The 16,628-nt window shown below is 36.6% G+C and overlaps 1 protein-coding gene across 4 annotated transcripts in view; it reads right to left on the bottom strand.

Annotated features, from left to right (window-relative positions):
• NVL (nuclear VCP like) overlaps positions 1 to 16,628 on the bottom strand; it is a 136,037-nt gene that overhangs the window by 18,808 nt on the left and 100,601 nt on the right. For 2 of the 4 annotated variants that reach the window (XR_013758188.1, XR_013758189.1), the window contains exons 20-24: positions 13,151 to 13,227; positions 10,033 to 10,121; positions 7,077 to 7,147; positions 1,882 to 2,026; positions 77 to 118 (exon numbers count right to left, since the gene is read on the bottom strand). Coding sequence is in view for 2 of the 4 variants with exons in the window: in XM_079106652.1 (XP_078962778.1) it covers positions 1,982 to 2,026; positions 7,077 to 7,147; positions 10,033 to 10,121; positions 13,151 to 13,227 (282 nt within the window). In the remaining 2 variants the exon portion in view is untranslated. Of the gene's footprint in view, positions 1 to 76; positions 119 to 1,733; positions 2,027 to 7,076; positions 7,148 to 10,032; positions 10,122 to 13,150; positions 13,228 to 16,628 lie in introns of those variants that run through there. The other 2 variants (XM_079106652.1, XM_079106653.1) reach the window with 1 other exon arrangement.

Here is a 16,628-nt window from a genome sequence, read left to right as displayed (position 1 = left end):
CTCATTTAGTTTTCTACAATATTAGTTTTCACAGGGATCAAGCTAGCAAAACCTACAAAGTTGACCCACTGCTTACCAGGCTCAGGATCAGCCAAAGTGGGAGAGCAGGTTTTGCTGCCTGTACAAAAGAAGTTAATTAGAATTTCAGTTGTAGTAAATATCTATAATCTTCTTTCAAGCTTTCTGTTTTACAGAACGCTAATGTAGGTCAGGATCTTAGAAACACTTTTGAATGTCCTGACCATCTCAGGCCCATAGGCTCCACAGCACAAAAGAAAAATTGCTACCACAGCTCTGACCAGCAATGGCTAACATCAGAGGAAGCTTCTCCTCCAAAGATGCCAGTTTTATCAAATCTCCATCAGTCTCTCCAATATTAACCACTTTGTGCCTCAGGATTAACTGATTCCCTTATCCAATTAAAAAGTGATTTCAGGGCTGGGCTTGTGGCTTAGTGGTAGAGCACTTGCCTAGCATGTGTGAGGCACTGGGGGGATTTGATTCTCAGCACCACATATAAATAAATAAATAAATAAATAAATAAATAAAATAAAGGTCCATCAACAACTAAAAAAATATATATATATTTAATATATAAATTATATATATAAATTATATATTATATATTATTTATATATATAATTTATATATATATATAAATTTTTTAAAGTGATTTCACTCTATTGTCATCTGCTATAAATGTTCAGACGAGCATGGGCCCTGCCACTGAGAGTCTCAATCTTATGCTTAAAATGGCCGACATATAGGAATCGTGAGGTCAGCACAAAATGTAGATTGAGCAGAAAGCAGGACAGGGTGAAGCTTCTCAGGTGATGATATTTCAGTAAAAGCCTGCTCTGTGGCGGGTAGGGAGTAGGCATTCTGAGAAGAGGAAACTTCATGAGCAAAGGCCCAGGTGTGAAAGAACATAATGTTTTAAAGGAATGGCAATAAACCTAGTCAAGGAAAGAGAAGGGACAGTTGCCAAAGGTGGGCTGATGGCAGGTTACAAAATCCATATACCACCCGATGATGAAGCTGTCCAGTAGACAGTGACATCATCAGTTTGTATTTACAAAGGCAACCTGGTGTCCATGTACAGGAGACTGGAGGAGATGAACTAGGGGCCACAGCAGGAGTCGTGAAAGGTGATGGCAGCCTACACTAGGGTGGTGCTGTGAAAATCCAAGGGACAGATTTCAGGAACATGTCTAAATAATTGGTGTCTGAGGACAATCAGAAGCACTGAAGAGCTCCACTTGGGCGAGGAGGATGTGGGGAAGAGCTGCTGTGCCGATGGAGGTAGAGAGAAGCTCCTGAAGTCCACTTGGTTTTTCCCAGCCTGACACTTACTTTGGTCTTGGGAGACTGAATGTCCGGGACGTTACATGCACGTCTACTTCTAGGTTGAATACAGAGCACGTGCTCAGAATGAACACAGTCTTAGCTTCAATACTGGGCACTAAATAAAAAATTGGGGGATGCAAAAAGTCAAGCCAGAGAAACGTTTTCACATTATAAGACCAAAGAGACTCAACAACTCATTAGGATAGCTGGAGAAACTTGAATGGGGCCTGTGGATTAGATGGCAGCAAAGTGCCAATGCTAATATTCTGATTTTGATGGTTGGTTATGGTGTGTAGGAGGTTCACATGAATAAACTTGAAAATGAACTTGGGTTGGCCACATACTTTCAGAGGATTCAGGGGGAAAATGTGCAGCTTTTGAATATATTGATTCAAAATAAAAATTTTATTTGAATAAAGTTTTATTTTGGCAGTTTTAAAAAACATGTCTTAAAGATAAAGTAGGGAAGTTGGCCAGATGAGAAGGATCTTCAGCTTTAGTTTCGATACATTCATTTGAAAATAAAAAGCTTACATGAGACCACATCTGGGTCAAACTGAAATGGACACTTGAGAGCAGGTGGTCTGCTCTGCTGGCTTGATGGATGGACTCCTCCAAGCAGCTGCTGAATATGTCACTGGCTGAGGGAGCGATGCAAAGCTTCATACATCATTTGATCCTGAGAGGAGGGGAGAAAACAGAATATAGAGCTGATCACGGATGGTTACACACCAAATGGTGTGCCCCTCAAATTCAGAGGTTCAAGCCCTAATCCCCAGGACCTGAGAATGTGTATTTGACGTGACTTTCATCACTGTCCATTAAACTTTGCCTTGAAAGATCAATCAAGAGGGGATGGGATTGTGGCTCAGTGGTAGAGCACTTGCCTAGCACTTGTGAGGCACTGGGTTCGAACCTCATCACCACATAAAAAATAAAGCTTAAGTAAATAAATAAATAATAAATAAATAGATTTTTATGCCAATATCTAATTAGTAAAGCAGGCACAATTCTAAAGCAGCATGAATCCAGATGAAAACACAAGGCAAAAACAGAACATTCTTAAAGTATATTTACATTTCCAAGAAACAACAAATATTTTCCAATGTGGATGTGCCATTTTAAGTTTATAAGTAACAATCTAGTTGTCTCACATCCTTGGTATTGTTTGGTGCTGTCAATCCATTAAATTTTATTTCATTCTGAAAGGTATATAATGGAATGTCTTAAGTGGTAATTCTCCTTCTATATATTTATCTGAAAGAAAAACTTGTTGCATGTTTTTGTTTGTATCCTAGTCCTTTGAAATCTATTTCAAAAGGCAACTGTGATAAAGTTTTCATTTGTATAAGTACAATATTTACAAGAATTAAAAATATATAAAAATATGAAGGGAAAAAGACTCTCTCCCATACTTTCCTCCCCCACAACCAATGTAATTTATCCTTCCAGTTTCTCCTTCTAAATATACAAATATTATAATTCATTATTTTATCCTCTATTTCTTTTTGTTTATAAAAAACACGGTAGTACTTCATACATACAATTCCTACATTTTTAATGTAATGATATATTTGGGAGATATTCCTTAGGTTTTAGAAAAGTTATGTCATAATTCATTATATGAATATTTAGTTTTAATCTTTATTATTACATATATTAGTGAGGATTAAATTCATGGAAAAGAGTTGGTGGGTCACCTTCTGTTACAATGGCAGACATGCCAAACTGCTATACACAAGGGCTGGAATGATGGACAACCCACCAACTGAATAAGAGTGTGTCTATTTCCTTACACCTTGGTCAAATGCTTGTTGTTTATTAGTCACAAGTTTATGGTATTTTTGAGACAGCAGCGCTGAAAGCCCGAGACACAGTGACTGAGTAAATATTTCATTCAAAATAAAAAACCATTTCCTGAAAAAAGTAAACTTTTCAAGTACCTTTCAAATTGTTCCAAAGGGAACTATTAAAATACTGATTTAACTCTTAAATAGGACGAAAAGGTCTTTGTTTCTCAATATCACCATTAAATAACATAGTAAAGCTATCTTAAGAACCTTCTGTTTAATCAGACTAAAGAAATTCCTTTGTTGTAAGTATCTTTGTTACAAAACCTTATCTACTACAAACACAGAATAAAAGAAATAAAAATAATCCTTCACAGAGACAACTCTCGTTACTACCTTGACCTCCTACAACTTATAACTGTGATTTTAAAAATATTTTAAAATTATAATTTTTAAAATATTAAATGTCATCCTCCACTCACTCAGTCTCCTTCCCCATGAGCAATCATTATGACTACTTTGAGAAGGGTCTTTAATAAGACTAGTTAAGTAAGCCAAAAAAAGAAAGGAAGCCTTTTGACCTTGAAGATACTTCTTATTTTTCAAAGGTTCAAACAGTAAGAATCCATGTAAGTTTTCTCCTTTACATTCACTCAAAATTAATACTATGCCTTTTTTCAAAAAGTAAAGTAGTTGATCCTTAGGTGCTTTCCAGAAATCAATATATAAAGTATATGACATGTTCCCCAAAGATACCCAGAAAACAACAGAAGCAAGTCACATTACTAGAACACACATATACCCTTCCAAGTGATGTTCTTGCAAGTGACCTACAGATTTGATAAAATGCCATTCAATATCCTATCAGGGTTTTTTTCTGTAGAAATTAATAGGCCAAATGTCAATATTATATGGAAATATGAAGGACCTAAAACAGGAAAAAAGGTGGGGGTACAAAGTTGGAACATGTACTCAACCTAACTTCAAGACTTATTATAAATCTGTAATGACTGAGACAATGGCAAAAAGACATAATGGTACAGAGATGAAGCTCAATGAACAGAAGAAAGTGACAAAATAAATTCATACATATGAGAGCAATAAATAGAGCATGATAGTTCAATGAGGACAGAAACATCTTTTCGCCAGAGCCAGAGTAGATAGTCACATGGAAAAAAGTAACTACCATCCCTACCAGACGTCATACAAATATTATACACCCCACAAAAAGGTCTGTACGATACAGGAACATATTAGTTCCTTAACTATACACTGCAACATCTATTTACATAGCATGTACATTGCATTATATAAATGTTCTAGATTTGATTTACAATATATGGAAGGGTGTGTGCACAATTTACAAGCACCATGTCATTTTACAGAATGAACTTCAGTATCCATGGATTTTGTTACCCATGGGGATCTTGGAACAAGTCCCCCACACATACTGATCGATGAATACAATTTGAAATGAAAAATACATACAAATGTAAAGGCTAAAACTACAGTATTTCTAAAGAAAAAAAATACAGGTAAAAAATTTTGCACATCTGGGATAGGAAAGATTTCTCATGGCAGAAATACATAAACCATGCAAAATAAATAAAAATTTAACTGTATCCAAAAAAACCAAAAAAATCAAAAACAACAACAACAACAACAACAACAACAAAAACCTCCTGTTCTTCAAAGGTACCTTTAAAGTGTAAAATGATAAACCACAGGTTAGGAGAAAATATCCTCAATATGTATATTTCATAAAAGACTTCAACTCAGGAAAAACTAAGAATCTATCTACAATTCAATAAGAAAACAAATAACTCTAATTTTTTAAAAAGAGCAAAAGATGAGAATACAAAATAAGATATCCAAATGATCAATAAGTATATGAAAATATGCTCCATAATTTAAATGGAAATGGAAATTTAAAATACAATGTGATACCAGATATTTCCATTCAGGAGAATGTCTACATGGCTAAAATTAAATCACTGTATCCAAGTGTTAGTGAGAAAGGGAATGCTCAAAAAATATGAAATGGAACAGCCACTGTAGAAAACAAACTGTCAGTTTCCTTAAAGTGTATGTGTAATAATATACACTCACCATATGACCCTGCAATTCCTCACACCTAGTTTTTCACTTGAGAGAAATAAAAACACATGTTCATGCAAATAGGTACGTGTGTGTAGACTATCCATAAGTAGCTTTATTCATAAAAGCCACAGCTGGAAAAACTCAAGTGTCCACTAACAGGTAAAAGGATAAGAAAAATCATGGGTTATTTATACAAAGGCTTACAGCTCAGCAGCAGAATGGACTCAACCACTGAAAAACAGAACAGATGAATATCATAACATCACACTCAGCAAAAGAAGCTAGACATGAGTATTAGTTTTACAATTTCATTATAAAATGTTCTAAGTCAGGCAAAATGAGATATGGTGGCAGACTCTATCAGTGGCTGGTTATATGGAGTTGGGTTTGGGAAGGGATTGACTACAAAAGAACACAGAAGTTTCTGAACTGATGAAAATGTTCTGTTCCTTGATGGTAGTGCTGGTAACAATGGGCAAGACTCAAGTAATGGTATAATTAAGCTTATATGCTACTGTATATAAATTAAAATTCAATGTAAAAAAAGTAAGGCTAGAGATGAGAGAGACAAATGTGGAGCTAAATCATTATGTCCTAACAATTTAACAACTAAAACCCAGGTTCAAAGTAAAAAATAATTTCCATTAAAAGAAAAAAAAATTCTACCATCAAATCTTTGAGAGAAAAATTATGCCCCTGTTCTCTTGTACATCAGAATGAAAAGGGCCAACAATATCACCGACAAAACTGCTCTGATTATAATGAGTAAGACTGTATTTTACTCAAGGATTTTCAGTAAAAGAAAAACATTTTCCCTCATATGCAAGATGCTGAGAATTCAATGCAGACTGTTGCTTTCCAGGGAAGCTAGAAGACAGTCCAGTGAGGTCAGCTATTCCTTACTCCAGCTGAAAAAGTCATATGCCCACAGGATACCACACCAGCCTAAACCCTTTATGGGTTACTCATTTTAGTTAAAGTGATAAGATGGTCAACTAACATAACATGTGGACCACGGGGCACTGAAACATAGCACCTCAATTTATGCAACTGCTTTGGACTCTGACTTAAAGAGTTTTAATCAATAATCATAATGAGAATTGCTGAATCTGGAGTGATAAATGACTAATGATTTAAGAGAAGGTTAACACAGTCAACCAACAGTCTTCATAGCTAAAGCAGATTCTGGAAAGTTATGAATCCCAAGTGAACAAATAAAACATCACAACTGTGTCCAGTGGAGACATTTCTTAAAGTTAGCTATTTCTATTCCAACCTTCTGTAATCACCATGATAACCTAATTTCACTTAGAGCAACCATTTTAGCTTATTGCCAATAAAAAACCTGAATACAGGAAGAAACACGTAAGGTCTGGCACTTTATGGAAGAAGTCAGAGTGATTTTTTTAAACATTTTTTCTCCTTTATGGTGAAGATATTTTCACTTCCCTGAAATATAAGGGTAATCTCTATGGGTTAGTTTGGGTATAGACCAGCTCCATGACAATAAGAAACCATTTATCAAAAAAAGGTGGGGTAGGTCAAATAATATTTGAATGTCAATGAGTAAGAATTCTGAGATTGTGGAAACATACACGAGTGGTCATTATCTCTGAAATGAACAGGAGCTGGAACATAGAGAAGAACTGTGCTCCAGTAAGAATTAAAATTTCTCCCGAATACTCACAAAGGTCATTATTTGGCTTGTTTCCTAGTCAAAATTTAACATGCAATTTCTTTCAGAAGAAATGATATACAAAAATAGTTTATGATTCACAAGTTTATGTCTACTGGTTTGACCTCTAATCTTTTTTTAAGACACAGAAGTATGTTTCTTACCTTTACTGATATAGATGGTTTCACTTTCTTGAAAGCTTCTTCAAAGTGTGTCTGATTAATCTTGAGCTCACCTGTGAAGAAAATGCATAAATATATACCTCTCAGTAGAGAACACTAACTGTGAGTTATATCTTAATTTCTCTTGGAAAATGTCTAAGCTATCAAAGAAAACTGAGGACATGAATGATGGAGATTGATTCTATTCTTTCCCCAAAAAGTATTCAAGCCAGAAACATCCAGCTCATAGGTTTATAATGCAGTGCCACCCAAACAGACTTATTACTCATAAATAATCCTTTGTAGGCCATCTTTGCTCTACTTAACTCAATGCTGATGTTTATGAAGAAGGAGCAAAATTGTTCTTTTTCATGATGATTCAAATAAATTTGACTGGGAAAGGAAAGTGAAATTTCACAATATTTAACAGTGCATAACATAAAATATGATGTGAGTTAGAAAATCATTTATATTTAATATACATATACCAAAGTATCAAAACACTGGATAACACACAGATTACCCATTAAATAAGTAAATGAAATAAAATATTTAATGTTAAAAATACAGTTTGGTTTCAAATATTAATATGATGCCTCATCTGACAATTAAAAATAATAAATTTTCTCCACAGAATTAGGAATTATTACCTAAACATAAAATAAAATGTGTTGCTAAACATACACAGAAGTTGAATAGTATTACTAACTTTGGTTTTGGTAAGATATCAGTGCAAAGTCCCCAAAGAGCACATAGGCAGAGGTGTAAAGCTGTAGGTAAGTATAAACCAAGGATGTCAGAATTTTTTATAAACATATATAAAACAATATTCAAATAAAATTAATAGTAGCAGCACCAATACGTGTGCTGGGGTCTGTTAGTTTTTAGTAACCAAACATATAACAAGAAAATAATCAGATTCATCTTTCAGATAGAATACTTGATTTTTGATTTTTTTCATGTTACATAATATTCTAATTAGTGGGCATGGTGGCACAGGTTTGTAATCCCAGTGACTCAGGAGGCTGAGGCAGGAGGATCACAAGTTCAAAGGCAACCTCAGCAAAACCAAGGCACTAAGCAAATCAGTGAGACCCTGTCTCTAAATAAAATACAAAATAGGACTGGGGATATGGCTTAGTGGTGCCCTTGAGTTCAATACCTGGCTATTCTCCACCACCAAAAAAAATTCTAATTTTGCTCACAGATATATTACCTATTTCCAAAAAGAAATACAAGAAATTTAGATAATTGATTTTTCTTTTCTTTTGGATGTACTGGGTAATGAACACAGAGATCCTCTATCACAAAGCTGCATCCTCAGTTCTTTTTTATTTTTAATTTTGAATAGGGTCTCGTTAAATTGTTAAGGTTGGCCTTGAACTTGCGGTCCTCCTGCCTCACCCTCCTGAGTACCTGGGTTTACAGGTATGTGCCATTACACATGACTAGATAATTATCTTGAAATTAACCAACACACTGATAAGTGGATGACGATACACAACGAGGGGAAGGGGATGGCAGACGGCAGTGGGGAGAGAATGAAGAAACCTTGAATGGTGTAGAGGAAAATGGGGTGGGAGGGGTGGGAGAAGGAAAGATAGTAGAATGAGACAGACAGTATTACCCTATGTATATGTATGATTACATGAATGGTGTGAATCTACACTGTGTACGACCATAGAAATGAAAAGTTGTACCCCATTTATGTACAATGAATCAAAATGCAGTCTGTAAAATAAGAAATTTAAATTTAAAAAATTACTCAAGAAAAACCTCAGGGACTTAATAATGAAGATATGTGTGTTGTCAAATCTAACCTAAGCATGTGCTGCTTTAACTATTAAAAAGAATTCAGTTTTGAGATTCTTACAAGGCAAGAAAAAAAGGAAAATCAACATAAATGCACAAAGACATATTTTGAAAATCTACAGAGAGAAATGCAATATACATTTGACATTCACATGAAAGTACAAGTGCAGAGGACAAAGTACATCTCTGTGAACAAAGGTATTCTGCAAAACTGCAGACACACTCACAAACTGCAACTGGCCAAATTACTGTTCACAGGAGCCAAGCAAAGTAAAGAGTACATGGCATGGTTGGAATGAAGGTCACAAATCTTTTCATTCGTAACACATTCATTGTCAAAAGTGAAAGATGTTGCAAAGCTGTTGAGATGGTCCCAAGTGAATGCATAATGGACTACATGGACTTATTATTAGTACTAGTAGTTTGTGTTTTTTTTTCCTTTTTATTTTTTGTAGTGTTGGGGTGTAGTGCTGGGATGGAACCCAAGGTCTTGTGCATGCTAGGCAAATGCTCTGCTCTGAGCTATACAACCAGCCCATCTTTTATTTTGAAAGGAAATCTCAGTATGGAAAGGTATTCTAATTTTTGCATCTCATGTATATTTCTAATCTCTGCAATTTAGGCTGCATTTTTTTCTCTCTTTCCCAGGTTGCATTTTAACAGGAAAGTAGATAATACTTTAGCAAAAGGATGAGAATTTCCAGAATTGGTAAGTGGAACACCCATAATGAAGAAAGTGAATAGACTTGCCTCTACTTAATCGCTTGTATATGATGACAAAATATAATTCTCTTGATTTTAGAGAGATAATGATTAGCTTTGCTATTATTATACTATCAAAAACAGGTTTTATAATATTATAGAACAGTTTCTAAAGGTCTCATTAAAAATATGTTTTATTTAAAAAATGTTTTTATTTGTTCTAATTTGTTGTATATGACAGTAGAATGCATTTACACATTTTGGTAGATGATACATAAATGGAGTATAATCTCTCATTTTTTTCTAATTATACATATTATAGGATCACATCAGTCATGCTAAGCTTTATTATAACAGAAAACAGACACTAAAAACTGGTCATTTTCCAGGGCAACAGTGGTTTTAACTAGTCAGTGACAAATTGAGAGACTGGTGAGAATCATACCTTTTCCATTTCCACTCTTCTGTCTTGCCATTTCATGTCTCAGGGCACAAAGAGAAGCTTCTCGTACCAAAGCAGAGAGGTCTGCACCCCTGTAACACATGAAGTGTTCATACTTATTTATTCTTAGATACTACAAAAGCCCCAAAAGGAGCCAGGTAACAATTTTCTAAGGTCATATATTAAACAATTAGGAAAGAGACTATTTTTTCAGCCTTATGGATTAAGCAATGCAATGAGAAATAAACATTCCTAAGAGCCATAAGCAAATATTAATATAAAAGATCTTGTCGAAAGAAATTTACATATATTTACTGTAGTATTTTGACTTATAAGGTCAAGTGACTACCAAACTCATATATTACATAATATCTAAAGTAAGCTTATATAAAAAGTCAATTATGAGGCAGGCATGGTAGTGTAAGCCTATAATCCACTACTCAGAAAAGTGAAAGGCAGAAGGATCCCAAGTTCAAGGCCAGCCTGAACAATTTAACCAAACCCTATCTCAACAATAAAAAATAAAAAAGACTTGAGATATAGCTTAATGGTTGAGTATCCCTATGTTCAAACCCTAGTAGCACAAAGGAAAAAAAAAAAAAAAAAAAGGAAAGAAAAAAACAAAACCTCCAAGTTGAAAAGAGAAAAACACAAAATGAAAAATTTCACCTTGATTCAAAGTCAAGCTGAGTGGAAACATAATAGACCCTCATTTATGTGATTATTCCATGGAATAACATGCTCACTTAGCACAGTTATAGGAGGAAAGGCACTGGTGTTAGTGTTTTACCACATTAAAAGCTTTCTTTTTTTGTTTGTTTTGGTACTGAACATTGAACTCAGAGGTACTTTATCACAGAAAGTACCTCTACTTTTTATTTTGAGATAGGATTTCACTAAATTGCCAAGGGTGGTCTGGCACTTGCAATTCTCCTGCATCAGATTCCTGAGTCACTGGGATTATAGGCATGCATCATGGCCCATGGTACATGGCCCATTATAGCATTAAAACAATTTATAAAGAATCTTTGAGAAGGAGTATAAATTTCAGAATTGAAAACCTCATTTCCACACACGATCTTTATTATATGATACACAGAACACACGAAACTAAAGACCACCAAAGTTTAAATTACTATTCACATACAATGTGTTGCTTGGCTAAGTGTGAGGTTTTAACATTATTCAAGAATAATATCCTGAGGTATTCATTCTTATTCTTAATGTTAAATCTACATTGGTCAACTAATGCAGACAACTGAAGGCAATAGTGGTGAAGTGTCTTTCAAAAAGCATTAATTAGGGCGGGGAGATAGCTCAGTTGGTAGAGTGCTCGCCTTGCAAGCACAAGGCCCTGGGTTTGAACCCCAGCACTGCCAAAAAAAAAAAAAGCATTAATTATTATAACACCGGGTGTGGTGGTGTATGTCTACAATCACAGGAGCCAAGAGGCTGAGGCTGGAGGATTGTAAATTAAAAGTCAAACTCAGTGGTTAAGTGGCCCTGGGTTTAATCTCCAGTATCAAAAATAAAAACAAAAACAAAAAAAACATGCAAGGAAGTAAATAAGCAACAAAGAAAAAATGATGATGGTGGCACTAAAATCCAAAATGTGTACTGTCAATATGAACACCAGCCTCTTTATAATCTGACGCTGTATTTGATGTGATCCACAAGACTTGTTCCAGGGTAAATTCAGCCATGAAAACTGTGTTTATCATTCATTACTTGCTTATACCTTTTCTCAAAGAAGCAAGATCACATGGTAAAACACGATTATAGGTATGATCAGTAATTAGAGGGTTAGATGCATCCTACTTCAGTGGAGGAAGACTAATTTGTAAGCCCCACACAATCCCTGCCTGAGACCCTCACTATTTCCCCTTCACTGTGAATCATTGTTTTTCACTCTGTGAGATATGACTGCTGGCCACCATGTATTATGTCTCTTAGGATCGCTGGATTGGCAGAAACACTGAGATTCCCTGTCCTAGATGACCACACATGAAAAAAGTAGAGATTAAACCACGTATCCTGATCACACTCCTCAAAAATCATCAGCATGGTCTCAAGTGGAAATATTTGAATAAAAGAGGGTTACTTGAAATTCCACAATCAGAACTAGCAACAACTGGGCACATTAATCACTACCAGTGGATATGCTATTAGACATAAATTTATACTGTTGAATAACAAACCCCAGAAGCCTTCAAAGATGAAGACATAAACTACCTTGCCTTACATGGCTGGGAAAGCACCACGTACTTGGCCATGCCTTAGAGGTATGTCCTAAAACCAAGCATATTAGGGACAATCAACGGGCTAACAGGTGGGGGTGATGTCTCTGTTAAAACATGTGTTCCACTTCCTTCCCTGTATTCCCCAATTGGGAAAACTAACAAATTTATTTTACAAATATGAAAATCAGCTAGGCGCAGTGGTACACACCAGCAACCTCAACAGCTTGGGAGGCTGAGGGAGGAGGACCACAAGTTCAAAGCCAGCAACTTAGCAAGGCCCTACAACTTAGCAAGAGCCTGTCTCAGTAGGGCTGGGGATGTGGCTCAGTGTGACCCCTCTGGGTCCATCCCTGATAGAAAAAAAAAAGAAAAAAAAAAAAAAAAAAAAAAAAAAAAAAAAGAGGAAGAAAAACCTTAAAACTACAACAACCACAAGGATATGAAAGTTGAGGCAGAGATGTCAGATTTCCTGCTGGAACTGCAGGCTGTGTGGGTGTGAAGGGGTGCTGACAAAATGCCTCCTGTGGTTCTGCAGCATGGACAATGTGGCATTTGTACTTTGTGTCACTTCCAAAGGCACCTGGATAATGTGGCAGCCAGTCATGAGTATAATATCTGCACCAACATTCTGAAAGCACAACGTGTGAGGGACAGCAATGTGGTTAGGGAACCTTGAGGGCCAAGAGGCAACGTCTGACCCAACTCCCCGTTCCCAGGAATTCTGTGAAGAAGCAGCAAGGACCAGCCAGGTCCTACCTTAGAACCTCACAGGACATCTCATCTAACCTTCCAACAACCGGGGAGATGGGCATCATTCCCCTCCTTCTGCAGAGGAAGAAACAGCCCCACAGAGTCTACTGACTAGAGGGTTAAACACTTACGTGTAGCAATCACAGCGAAGGTCACCAGCAATTGCTTCCAAATTTACATCTGCATCCAGGGGAGGTTTGGTGCCATTCTGAAGAAGACAGAAACACGAGCTTTTGTTGGGACTTTAAAGACCCTTACACATCCACATCACAGGCTCTTATGGAAGAGGAGTGGCTGCTGAACTCAGGGAAGAGGATCAACTCCCAAACCAGTTGTTACTTCCAAACCAGTGCTACGCGTGCCACAGAGTTTCAATTTTGAGAAATGAAGGTAAGGAGCAGACTCCAAACATGGGAAAGCTAGAGGCAAGTCGTTTGTGGTTATGAAGTTTGAAGAATTCATGTGCAGTCCCAGCAAACAGGAAGAACAAAGCCCAGCAGCTCAACCTCTCCACAGGTGAAGAGGCACTTCTTTTATTTTTTAAATATTTTTTTAGATGTTGATAGACCTTTATTTTACTCATTTATTTATACGTGGCGCTGAGAATCGAACCCAGTGCCTCACGCATGCTAAGCATGTGCTCTAACACTGAGCCACAGCCTCAGCCCAAAGAAGCGCTTCTGTTCCCTGATAAAACAAGGCGGTCACTGGAGCAGTGCTGACTTCTGATCCCAGGCTGGCTGTGAGGAGGGAATAGTACTGAACCCAGGCGGGTGGGAATGAGCACTAACCCACCTGCTCTGCGCTGAAAGCCCCAAGGCCTCTGGGCCCAATATGTTCTCTCTTTGATCCTGTATCAAAAACAACCCTGACTTTGGAGCCAATTCCCATTCAGCTCATATCAAGAGATACCTGAAGTGACAAGGATCAGAACATCTCAGAATCTCAACACTTTGCAAAGTACCAAGCACACAACAGTACACATTCAAAAACATTTTTTGTAGCTTACAGGACATAAGCAAACAAAACACTGTTTTAAAAGACTTACAATGTATGGCAGCTAGACGGTATGCTCATCAGTGTTTATCGTTCTGATTCATAACTAACATCTGTACTGTACACAGTCGTTCCTTTGTAGCATGTGTTAACTTGTGAAATAACTATTGTAAGAGGACCCATACACCCAAGTGCATAAACATGCCATGAAAGTTATTATCTTAGTGCGAAATATCAGCCTTGCAGAGTGCTCCCAGAGTGGGATTCTGTCAGAGAGCCAGGAGGCCAGGTTTGGAGCCGCCACCTTGTACAATCACCAGTCACTCTGCCCACTTACACACCAGCCTCTCAGGACCCCCTACCAGACAGGCCTATTCAAGACCTGCAAAATCCACAGCTCTGTTAGCTGCTGTGATCTGATAAATCATGAAGATTCTTGTATTAGTACATCCACATTGGTGGGTAACTATCAACATTCTCCAGAGATTTTTGGGAAGTTTTTCTTGTCTTCCCAGAATGAAACTTTGCCTCCATTAGACATTAGTTCACCATGCCTCCCACTCTGACACCTGTCCGTGGCCCTTGGTAACTACCATTCTACTGTCTCCCTCCGTGAATCTGAAGGGTATATTCTTTCTCCATATGGAGGCTTTTTTGGTAACAATTCATGGAGCTGAACACTTGATGACATGTTCACTTTTCCATATGTCCATTGTGGCTCAATAAAGAAGACAAAAAATGCAGAAATAACATTGGACCTGGCAACAGAAACTCGAGTTCCAAAGTTCAAATTTGCAACTGAATGCATCCTTGGAAAATTCTTTAATCTCTATTAATTTTTTTTTTTTTTTTTGCAGTGCTGGGAATTGAACCCAGAGCCTTGCAATACAAGCACTCTACCTACTGAGCTGTATCCCCAGCCCTTTTAAAATGTTTTGATCACTGAAGGAGATACTACCTTATCTCTAATTGAATATATATAATTTCATGATCTGTTTGGGAAGGGAGGGGGGAACTGGTTTAAATAGTGATGGTAACATATCACAGGGGTACTGCAATGGAGAAGAACTGGGACTGTCCAAGCAGTTACTGAGTTAGAAAGCTCCTGCTGGAACACATCTTATTGCGCATCTCTAGCCATCACTTTTGGAGGTGTGGGGTAAGGGGGTGAGGGCTACCAAGGAAGGCATGAGCTATTATGAGGGGTTTAACGTTCATAGAACCTCCCAGCCTTACCTTGGCTATCACATGGCACATGGTTCTTCCCAATGTATACCCCATGTGCTGTTGGAGATTTTTACCCCAAACTATCTACTGCCTTGTTTAATCAAAAGTCCAATCATAAGAAATAAATTCACCAGGGATTACCTGAAGACAATGAATTTATTCTTCCCAATATCTAAATGAACTGGCTTTGAGTCACATCCTCACAACTTACATAAGAGAATGATCTGGCTCATTCTAGCTCAATCTGAGAGGCTTCTGTATTTACTTCAGGGATTCTGTTGAAGACATTGGTCACCACATGTTTTGCGGCTCTCCATGAGAACTCAGGAGGAATTTTTCTACCATCTGCATGTTGAGAACTGTTATAAGTTTTCAATACTTAGGGTCTCCTTTGTTTAAGTAAAATATTTTATGAAAGAAAGCTCAATACATAATGAGTCATAATAACTAAATGAGATGGGTTATGAATTTTTTAGAAAACCAACTATTACCTATTTAGAGACACACAAGTTTTCTTTTCTTTTTTTTTTTTTTTTTCACGGTGCTGGTGATTGAACCCAGGGACAGACTGAGCTATCTCCCCAGCCCCTAGAGACACACAAGTTTTCTTAAGCTTAGCAAATTAATCCTTCAAAAAATAAATAATTTGAAAAATATTTTCACATAAAAGAAAGTAACAGATTGCCTTTTTCTGGGACCATGAGGTGTGGTCTATATAGGATACCTCCAAAAGTTTCCAGAGTAACATTATTATCCCATTTGTAGAAATAAGGCTGATGAATCATGTTTTTTAATGGCATCTTAAAAAAGTATAAAATAAAATATGTGTAGAATCATTTATTGAAATGGCACTAGGCTATAAAATACTTAGAATCATGTGTAACTAAGTTTGTTTTCCTACACTACTTATTGTATTACCTCTTCATAAAGGTACTTCTATGAGCTACTCAGAGTAGGCAAATTCAGAAAAAAAAGTAGAATGCTTGTTGCCAGGGGTTGCCGTAGGGAATAGAGTTTCACTTTGGGAGAATGGGAAAGATGGTGATAAAGTTGCACAGCCGGGTGGAGGTGCTTAACGCCACAGAACCACATAGTAAAAAACAGTAAATTTTATGTACATTGCACCACAATTTAGAGAAAAGGAATTATAGCTAATTTCCACTAATACTTTCTCTAATTCTGAATGAAGCACTGTTATGGAACCACATGTACAAAAAGTAATTAAAGGTAAACTACTATTTTTATAAATTTAATTTAGTCACACAAATATACTCTTAGTTACAGAGAATCTGGAATTAGTGATTAATTTTATTTACATAGCTGATTGTGAAAAACTAAAGAAGGATAAATGAACCGGTCACAACTCCATAACACAGTAATAGTAAT

Source organism: Sciurus vulgaris (assembly GCF_902686455.1).
Source record: "Sciurus vulgaris genome assembly, chromosome: 12".
Taxonomy (NCBI): domain Eukaryota; kingdom Metazoa; phylum Chordata; class Mammalia; order Rodentia; family Sciuridae; genus Sciurus; species Sciurus vulgaris.
This window is presented reverse-complemented; position numbering and strand designations above follow the sequence as displayed.